Source organism: Temnothorax nylanderi, unplaced genomic scaffold (assembly GCF_030848795.1).
Source record: "Temnothorax nylanderi isolate EJ_2023f unplaced genomic scaffold, tnyl_v1.0 TNYL_tig0091_pilon, whole genome shotgun sequence".
In the NCBI taxonomy this organism is placed as follows: Eukaryota; Metazoa; Arthropoda; class Insecta; order Hymenoptera; family Formicidae; genus Temnothorax; species Temnothorax nylanderi.
Window position 1 is genome coordinate 98524 of NW_027249153.1, and position 10184 is coordinate 108707.

Genomic DNA, 10184 nt, shown 5'->3' on the forward strand with positions numbered 1-10184 from the left:
TATCATGACTTAACTGAACGTTCAAAGTGGACTTTTTTTTCTTGCGTTATTTTGCGTTGCTCTCTCACTATTCGCATTATCTCTCATTCGCTCAAAATCACGTTTACAATAAGACAAAATTAAGAAAAAAGCGCATACCTACTGAGCTACACAGTATAGTTTTCAAAGTTATAGTTTATAGTTCGAAAAGTAAACCGAGAAAGATATTAAGTAAGCAAACTGCCCGCAGTATGACACACAATAGATTGGCAGTATTTGCTCAGACATCGCAAACAGATCCGGTATTATCTGCATCCACATTAAACTCGTGTTTTGCCGGCAAAGTTTGTCAACATAATTTGATAGTCGGCAGATTGTCGGCCGAAACCGCACCGAATCTGTCATTTCGTAAACGTTTAAATGGAATATAATACATCATTTCAATGGCTACGAAACGCCAAATTCTGCAGTCAATTTGCCATTCTATTAGCAGATTCTGGTGATATTTCTGCTGACATTTTGTCGACAAAATTTGTAGCAGACACTTTCGAAATTGGTTCTCGACAGATTTGGCTATCTCCTGGTAGCTTCAATAAAGAAAAACGCGCAAGCGTCTTCCTTTTATATTTAAAGCTTTAGATATATTGTAGTACAGATCAGAAACGTTTTAAATAATTTTTTTTAAAATAAATGTCAATTTTTTTATCTTCCTCGTAAGGCACCAAGTTTCAGCAAGCGCTCTTCATACCAAGTGGCCTTGGTTGTGTTCTTGAAATTTATACTCTACGGTTCCTTAATATATATGGAACAATAACGAAATATTTTTCCAATTAATTATTCAGAGTTGCAGGGCAACAGAAATCAAACTGGGTTTCTTGTTTTACAGGCAACTGCTGTTCATCACTGATTGTGAGCTATTCGGTGCTCCATTTTCCATTTTTCACTGACTTTCTTATTCTACGTATGGTTACACGATTACATAGTCACATCGCAAGTGTGAAATAGTGAACAACGTAGAAGTGTTAAGAACAACAAAGTTTGATCGTGAAGCCTGTTCTTCATTAAATCGCATCTCTGTCGGACGTCGAGCGCATGCGATCTAATAGAGCATCTAATCAAATTTTTCATAAATAATTGACTGGATCCATGCTCAGATAACACCGCATATCTAATGGCTCGTCTACAATAGCCCCAAGAGTATGCATAAGACGTAAGCAGTAAGCTATTGACTAATGGGATTTTTACAATTCAAGAATAATCGACTGTGGTTGGTCAATAGCTTACTGCTTACGTCTTGCTACATACTCTTACGACTATTGTAGACGGTCCTTAAAAGACGCCCTTTTAAGACCTTTTTAAAACTTTGTCAAAAGATTCAGGACATTTTTCTGAGAAAATGTCTGAAAGTTATTTCTTCTAAAACATGGTTTGGATCACACATACAACTATTTATCCTACCCAACTATTACCAAGTGCAACATCTATTGATTAAAATACATATGTCGTGACCAATGTCTGAATGTAATATAACTTTACTGTCTGTTTAATTAAATCTGACACACTGATATTTTTTATTACTTTAGCATAATGACACAATTAAGTTAATTGAAATTTATTAACAAGGAGAAAAACAAAAGATAAAAGCTGGAATTAGTAAATCGGTATATCAACGATTTACATAACTTTGCTAATGATAAAACTTGATCTCTATCTATTATTTATATACAACAAGTGTACACAATATATCCACATAATAAAAGCTAGACGATCATTAAGTGATATAAATGTTGAATTATATTAATATATGTATTTATCAAACAACTCTAGCTCTTCTCTTGTGTTTTTCTTCCTGTTAATGCACTTTTGTATAACCAATTGTCACCTTGCCATGAAATATATGACTTAAAAGCGATCCTAAATACGACGTTGTAAAGACATCTGAAAACAATATCTTAAAGACATCATAAATTGGTACGTAAGAATGTTTTAAAAGCATCATAATGACATGTTTCCGACAGTTCCATAAGATACCTAATATTAAGACATCATAATATTCTCTAGGATAAACATAATACAAACAGATCGAGCATAAAACGCAGGACTTTAAACGATATGCAGAAAGAGAAAGTAAGAAAACGACCGTTCTCGATCTCTTTTTAACAAAAAAATCCTCAATAATATCTATTATTTCACGTATAAGCACGATTGTCCACGATGTCACTGTGTAGGTGTAAAGAGAGAAAGAGATACAGCAGTTACTTTCTTTCTTTATTTACTCTTCCCATTAAAGCATTGTCGGCATGGAAATCGCTCGATCTATTTACTTAGCAAACTCGGGTCAGGCATGCACTGCCTTTATTTTAACTTTTTAAAGACTGCTATACATGAAGATATATTAACACTGAATACTTTATCGGTACGGTAAAAATGTACCGTATCTTTCTCGATAAATGTAGTAGTCTTTATAGTACGCACCAGTGCAGAACAGCACAAGCATTCAAAATCGCTAATATATTATGTCTATGTACATACTCGGCATCCAACACAGTGACATGTGGTTAACTATAGAATCGACCTAAGAGTTGGAGCTAAATTTACAGGGCAATGAGCTCCACGCGTTCACAATATGAACATTTAGCTGTTATTGAGATCTGATAATCTCAGGTACTCGCAACTCTCCGGCTCGCGTAAAGATACACGATTATATCTACCAATCGTGCATTAAACTTAAGACTCCTGGTCCCTGCTGCAACTGTCCTTATTTAATAGACGTCAGAAGCGAGAAATGACACTTGGAAAATTCTTGCATGGTATTTGCAAATAAAAAGATATTTGCACAAAATAACACTTCAGATCACTTCAGCACACTTGAAAAATATTCCGAGTTCTATCCGTTTCCCTCGACAGTTAATAAACAGTCGTAAAATGAATGAGATGCAAAGCCTAACCATATAGGCTTATTCGCAGGTGTATTCGCAAACGTGTCATTTCTCGCTTCTGACGTCATTAAATAAGGACAGTTGTAGCAGGGACCAACCGCCTTAAATCTTAAATATATTTAGCGGTGAAGATCATATAGTGGTAAAAGTCTATGTACTATACAACTATATATGATTATGCACAGCGTTACAAATACAAAATTCACAAACCACGAAGTGGAAAAGTATTATTATATCTTAATTACAGTGATTTTTCAAAGGAGGTCCTATATACTCTAAACTCGAAGAATAAAAGTCCGGCAGATTCTCCACAACTGTCAATTGAACTTCTTCGATTATATCTGTCAATTCTGTACACAACTTAGACTTGACGGTCTTGAAGAACGTACAGGGTCTCGTTCCCTTGCCAAACTCGTCGACGTCATACGGTGGACTGAGTATGTCTAGAAAAGCTGCGGGACCCTCCACGCACAAGATTTCATGAAAATTCTTTTCCGTCGGTGTAAAGGTACAAGCGGGTGAGTTGCTATGAAGATAGTCAGGCCTATGCCTGACTGCCGCAATTTCCTCCTTCGCTTTAATTACATGATCACTCTTTGTCTTCAAACTGTAGCTGCTTAATTCTACCATACCACTGATTACCTATATTATGATCGGTATACATTATATATTGATACATATTACAATTTATTGCAACTTTTTTTTACTCAAAATTATATCTTTTGTCGAATCTTAAACTAATATCTTTCGGTTTGAGGACAATCTATGTATTATAGTTGTTATACCATCAATCTTTACGCATTAATGACACAAATATTTACATACCTTCAATAAACCGTGCATTCCAGGATGATCGTGCATAGGCATCCTAACTCCATGTTTCAATATGAAAATTGCAATTGTTATGTCTTTGTTCTCGAATATATCCATCACGCACATAGGCGCGGGCTGCCTACTGACGTAATCTAGAGTATTTTTATCGAGTTTCACATCCTCGGCTGTTATCTTGTTTAGCAAACTTAACAATTTGTCCAAGTTTTTTTGACAAAGCCGGCGATCGCTGAACGTTTTCATTGCTTGCTTCCCCAAAACTTCGATCGCCGATGCCATAATTGGATATTTTAGTGCCACCTCCTCTTCCTCGAACTTTTAATCATCAAAATCGATGCAAAGTATTTATGTTTGAGCATATGCCTGGAAAAGACGTTATAATCTTCTATCACAAAGAACATGAGCAAAGAAATATTCGCATATCCACTTATCTTGCAATAATTTAAAAGGTGATATAAATATATTATCAAGCATTTTAACCCTCGCAGGCCACACTTATTTTTTGCATACGTGTAAGTCGCACATGGGGTCTGGAGAAACCCAGCCATTTTTCTCTCAAATTTCTCATCAAAATTTTGAAAAAATCATATTGTAATGTTTTTTTATTAACACATTTTAAACAGTGTTCTTTTAGCTTTGAAGCTGTACACAAGTATTCAGTCTTGAGATTTCGAGGCAATGTCTTTCTTATTTACGGAATATGCACACACATGCACCTCATCTATGGATACTTAATTTGAGAAATTATTCAAACTTTAACTTGCAATATCTCGCTTAATATCCTTAAAAGTATCTAAAAACTATTAAGGACTTTTCGAGTCAGTTTTTTATGCGACAGAATATGCGATTTATTTTATGACATACATAAATCGAACAACCTGTATATATTCTGAATCGTCTTGACGAGCCAATTCCAAAAATACAGATCTCATTCTTAGGAGAGGCCAAATAAAAAAGTTACAAGGATATAAAATTATTCGATATCGATATCAGTCACTCTCTGAATAAAGCTCCTTTATCATCCTAATACAGCCAGTCCTCCAACTTTCACAAACTCTTTTTACAGTTGAAAAGCTTACTCTCCAAGGTTTAATGAACTAAAAAAAAACAGCTCAAAAAAGATTGAAGAAAAATACCTAAATGTTTTTTGGACACTTACGCTTTGGTTACTTACTCGTACTTACAAGTCCCAAGACAGAGCTCGTTTAGTTATATGAGTCATGCATATTCGTGATCTATATCTAAAGATAAGTCAAAATGTATACTTATCACTACTTATAGTAGCAAAATCGAATATCTGTTTTCAAGACCGGTGATTTATTAGCTATTAGCACATGCTATTATTCTTTACATGGAAGAAGGCTGAAGAAGGCTAATCGAGCTTTGTCAGAAGAATTTCTGATCAATTATCAAATGCATGAGCAGACACTGATTATGCATAGAATGTATAGTGTACAATAATGTCATATTCATAGGAATGTCATGTTCATTGATAAACGTTAGAAAATATATCGATAAATTAAAAAATAATTTATTATAAATTACACAGGTCGACGTCAATTTTGACCCTCGGATCTCAGATCTCAATAATCTTTTACAAAGGATTTTGGCGTGCTGAAACTGAATCTGTTACCCGAATTGCTCTATCACGATCAGATTTCAAAGATATTTGTACCTAATTTGTGCCAAAATGGCCATTTTTTCGCTTCTTTAAGTTGAAATAACTATTTGCCCTTGTGATATACCACTCTGCTGATCTGCCTCTCAGCCATTTTTCTTACTTTGACTATGACTTCCTTGTCATTGCCTGCATATCTTTTCCTGCGGATTGTATCTTTCAGAGGGCCAAAAAGATGAAAGTCAATGCAGAAGGTGCAAGATCCAAGATCCAAGATCCAAGATCCAAGGTGTAGGGTAGACTGTCGACTGTCGTTCTTCACCCATAGTGGTACAGCAGGAACATCAAGGAAAATACAGGGTTTTACATTTAGATGACATAGAATTGAATGAAGATTATGTTGAAAAATGATATTTTTGTAGCCAAAGAATTGGGGAGAAGTTAGTATGATGTATTTAAAACTGCAATAAAACAAATCTTGAATAAGAAAAAAATATGTTGCATTACTTATTGAATGCCCCTCGTAAAAATCAAACAACTATAAATTTGAATAACTAAGAACTAATTTATACATATAATTACACGTTCACAAACATTAGACCTTAAAATTTCTATTTCTATTAGCTTGTATCATGTTTTTGATGAATTATTGAGAATTCTAAGGGAGTGCTGCTTGAGCTGCTTCTATAAGCTATATTTCTTCTACGTATATAATAAGCTATTTAAAACGTTTTTTTACTTCATATAACATATTGTTTTTTTAATAAAATTATTAGAAAAGAAGCGGATATACGAATATTTCTCTTCATACCTTAATTGTCAACTTCATCAACGAGATCACAACCTCAACTACCACTCGAGTCACTCGACATACAATAAATGTCCATTAACGAAAAATTTGAAAATTTACCTCGAGAAACTTCTTAGTATTAGATGTTCAATATTAAATTATCTCGTACATATCAATCCTACACATACAAAGCTTGAAATAATTTCTAAAGAAACGCATATTGGGAAAAAAAAAAAAAACAAGTAGATTAAAGTACCTTTCCATAGGTTTATTCTATACAAGTATGTATGTGTACGCACTGTGCTACCGTGTGTGCTACGTGCTACCCGTCAACGAATAACGATTCTTTCCTGAGGTAAGGTTAAGGTGGGAACGTAGAAGCATATGGTCTGTTCTTTTTCGCTGCAGTTCAGGGGGCCTATTATGCTGCGTTCCCACTATACGCGTCGCGCGTCGCGTCACGACGCCGCGTCATGAGTTATCCAATCAAAACGTTTCATTTTATGACATGATCTCGCGTCGGAAATAACGTCATAAAATTAAACGTTTTGATTGGATAAACTTATGACGCGCGGGGTCGTGACGCGACGCGCGACGCGTATAGTGGGAACGCAGCATAAGGCTGAGTTTCCACTGAGCGCGTCACGCGTCGCGTCATCCGTCGCGACCAATCAAAACATCCCATTTTATTACATTACTTGTGACGGGAACAAAATGGGATGTTTTGATTGGTTTAACTCGGATGACGCGACGCGCGACGCGTATAGTGGGAACGCAGCATAAGAATCGAGCAACGCGAAACGCGATTGGTCGAAACGTTCTACGAAAAGTGTGTGTGCCCTGCTTTAGGGCATAAAACATCTATTGTAGACGGGCACTAAACTTTCTACAAAACTGCAGCCACTGCAGGACTGTGCAGGATTTGGAGCACGAGGGTTTGGATTTTATTTTGGGTTTGCTGTAGTCTTGAATACACGCGAAATGATTTCTGCTTTAGCCTTACATAGAGTTGCAACAACGTTTGTTGCTAACAAAATCTGCAAATCGTATTTTCGTACTATAAGTAAAAGTTCCTCCGACAACTCTGTAGGAATTAATGTAGTAGTGGAAGATGATATGGTAAGAGAACGCATTCTGAAATGTATTGACAGTACTGAAAAATCTCTAACATATATAATATAACATTAACTACAGATTTTTAGTACTCATTTCTCAGTATATTTTGAAACATTGCGAACAATGCGAACCATAAATCAAAGTAAATCATTATTTTGTGTATTTATAAAGAGGGTAATTATGAAGGAAAGGGGCTTCTCCGCCGATTTGGCTGAAACTTGAGACAATTTTGTGTATTTTGGTGCATAAAACAAGAATCTATAAGTTAAAATTGTCGCTCTCAATTAGGAAAAAAGTTATTAAGTACTAAAGTTGACAGTTGCGTGGTTAGGATGTCTGTCATTTATTATACTTATTGTTAGTATTTATAGACTTTTTAATATGCCAATTATTTTCTGCTTTTAAAAAAGCATAATAACTCTATTTCTATTATCTTTTTTTTTTTTAATAATTTATGGACCAACTATTCTCTGCTTGATCAAAAAACATAAATTATTATTTTCTTCGGAAAATATGCATTTTGTTGTACTGAATATGGTTGGTCCAACTATATTCTCTGCTTTAACAAAAAACATAAATTATTATTTTCTTTGGAAAATGTGCAGTTTTGTTGTACCAAATATGCCATAATATATCGAATTAAATGGTTAAAAAAGATAATAAAAATAATTGGCATATTGAAAAGTCTATAAATACAAAGTATAATAAATGACAGACATCCTAACCACGCAACTGTCAACTTTGGTACTTAATAACTTTTTTCCTAATTGAGAACGACAATTTTAACTTATAGATTCATGTTTTACGCACCAAAATACACAAAACTGTCAAGTTTCAGCCAAATTGGGGAGGAAGCCTCTCTCCTTCATAATTACCATAAATAGAAATAGGTATATGGTATATTTCTGTGCAAAACTTTATCGCATGCGTCATAATATTTTATTCTTGTTTGTTTTGGATGTTTTTATGTGATATGATATATTTACATGTTTTCTTTTTTATATTTGCAGCCTATCAAAATTGAAAATCCCTATGTAAAAGAAAAACGGCAATGTATTCTGTGTAGATTGGGCATTGAACCAGATTACAAGAATGTAAGATTACTTTCACAGTTTCAAAGTCGATACACAGGCAGGATATATGGAAGACACATAACTGGGTTATGCAAACACAAACAGATGAGACTAGAACAAGAAATTGCAAAAGCTCAAAGTGCAGGTATACATACGCATACAGGGTGTTTAAAAAAAGTGTCCTATATTTTGAAAGTACTCGTCAAAGTAAAAGAAGAAAATGTCCAGTAAACATGGATCCTAAATCAAATACCTGTTGAGATATGGACCAATCTTTATTGTATACTGTAGGAGCTATTCTATGTGGTTTCCACTCATTGTCACATATTTTAAATAGAAAAATATACATTTGTACAATGTTTGTACGTCGTCGATGGGTGTTGAATACATCAAGGTCTTTAAATGATAAACATTGCTCTCTTCTTACATATTAATTGTTATTTCTGCAGTGTAGTAAGGTTTCGATACCAGACAATGACTAAAGCCTAAGCCTGTATCAGACTGGGATTGAGATTGGATTGAAATTTGACCAATCAGAGCAAAGTTCACTAAACTTAAGAGATCAGTTTTCTTTATTCTGATTGATTAAATTTCAATCCAATCTCAATCCCAATCCGTAGTCTGATACGGGCTTAACGGTCATTGTCTGTTATCGACGACGTACAAACATTGTAGTTTGTATATCCGAGAGGTTGAGGTTGTCAAACCCAGGTCGATTTGACATGGAATGCCCCATATATTATACCTACATATATTTTTTAAATTCAGGGAACATGGAAAACAGATTCGTCAAGATATAACTATACACATTTGTTTTTATATTTCAGGTTTAATGGGTTACTGGACGAAAGAACAGGAATATGTTAAAGATCCAAAACTGTTTGATCCAAATCATCCATTTAGGCCACACAAATATTAAACGAGTAATAGCTGTATATGTGCATATATACTTATGTTTAGGGTGCGTTCCGATTCCCCACCTGGGTGCTGAAAATCTATAGTGCACTTGACGTATATTATAGGATTTTTAGCACTCGGGTGGGAATCCGAACGCAGCCTTATATATATATATATATATATATATAAACACTCGACAAATGAAATGATTATAATTGCATTAGCATCAACAAATTGCCCTGTTCAAGTAAAAACTGTTATATATTTACGCTAAATGAAATCCTTATATGTCCAACAGATGCGTAATTATTTATAACAAACACGATTTTAATATGAAATGCTTGGCCAGATAGTAAATATTGTATTGTAGATTAAAATCAGTATATAGTTATATACATTTAATAATCAATTTAAACGTCAGAAAAGAAGTTAATTATCATGAAATGTGTATTTAGGAAGTTTCAATCTTGATGAAAGAAAAATGTTGTTACAGATTCTAATCAGCACCATGTCACAGAAAATAAAGCGCTTTGAACTATGCCCTATATGGTATAATAAGATCATTAAATATTACAAAACAGATTTCATTAACGTTCAACGTTTAAAACTATTGATGTAAAAATGTAGTGTTTTATTTATAATAAATTCTTATCTTTCTGTTTTTTACTTAATATTTTATTATTAAATATAAATTATAATTTGTATATTTATACGCACAAAATATATTTACGTGTCATATACATTTGTATTGTTTTATATTACATATATTTATTTATATATTTTATGAAATAGATTTCCTATAAATTTTTAGAAAATTTCATAGTCGATTATCGGGTGACGCTTTTTTTTATTAGTATCGAAGGTATCGAACAGTCTACGGAACCGTAATAATCGCGCATGCGCAAGAAACTGGGTCCCTTCCCTCAGACAACCCCCTGCGG

The 10184-nt window shown here is 34.0% G+C and overlaps 2 protein-coding genes across 11 annotated transcripts; one reads left to right on the forward strand and one right to left on the reverse strand.

Annotated features, from left to right (window-relative positions):
• Nucleotides 1–3067: 3067 nt before the first annotated feature.
• LOC139775068 (2-aminoethanethiol dioxygenase) lies at nt 3068–6491 on the reverse strand. Of its 10 annotated transcripts, none has more exons than XM_071710772.1 (5): nt 6414–6488; nt 6179–6335; nt 5531–5683; nt 3744–4112; nt 3068–3560 (listed from the first exon to the last, which is right to left on the reverse strand). In XM_071710772.1, the coding sequence occupies exons 4-5, from the start codon at nt 4026–4028 to the stop codon at nt 3156–3158; spliced, it is 690 nt and encodes a 229-aa protein (XP_071566873.1). In that variant the 5' UTR covers nt 4029–4112; nt 5531–5683; nt 6179–6335; nt 6414–6488; the 3' UTR covers nt 3068–3155. The 10 variants fall into 10 exon arrangements, with proteins under 10 accessions (XP_071566873.1, XP_071566875.1, XP_071566879.1 ...); XM_071710774.1 differs by having other exon boundaries at nt 6278–6335; nt 6414–6480; XM_071710778.1 differs by lacking the exon at nt 5531–5683 and having other exon boundaries at nt 6278–6335; nt 6414–6491.
• A 556-nt stretch (nt 6492–7047) lies between these two features.
• On the forward strand, nt 7048–9909 carry Mrps18c (mitochondrial ribosomal protein S18C). Its single transcript, XM_071710758.1, has 3 exons — nt 7048–7276; nt 8284–8491; nt 9174–9909. The coding sequence occupies exons 1-3, from the start codon at nt 7139–7141 to the stop codon at nt 9263–9265; spliced, it is 438 nt and encodes a 145-aa protein (XP_071566859.1). The 5' UTR covers nt 7048–7138; the 3' UTR covers nt 9266–9909.
• Nucleotides 9910–10184: the final 275 nt, after the last annotated feature.

Bases quoted from the DNA above. Each gene is read 5' to 3' on its own strand.
- LOC139775068 (XM_071710778.1), bottom strand. From the start codon at position 4,028: ATGGCATCGGCGATCGAAGTTTTGGGGAAGCAAGCAATGAAAACGTTC. The intron at 3,561-3,743 runs GTATGTAAATAT...ATCATAATATAG, and splicing joins GAATGCACGGTTTATTGAAG to GTAATCAGTGGTATGGTAGA.
- Mrps18c (XM_071710758.1), top strand. From the start codon at position 7,139: ATGATTTCTGCTTTAGCCTTACATAGAGTTGCAACAACGTTTGTTGCT. The intron at 7,277-8,283 runs GTAAGAGAACGC...TTATATTTGCAG, and splicing joins TAGTAGTGGAAGATGATATG to CCTATCAAAATTGAAAATCC. The intron at 8,492-9,173 runs GTATACATACGC...TTTATATTTCAG, and splicing joins TGCAAAAGCTCAAAGTGCAG to GTTTAATGGGTTACTGGACG.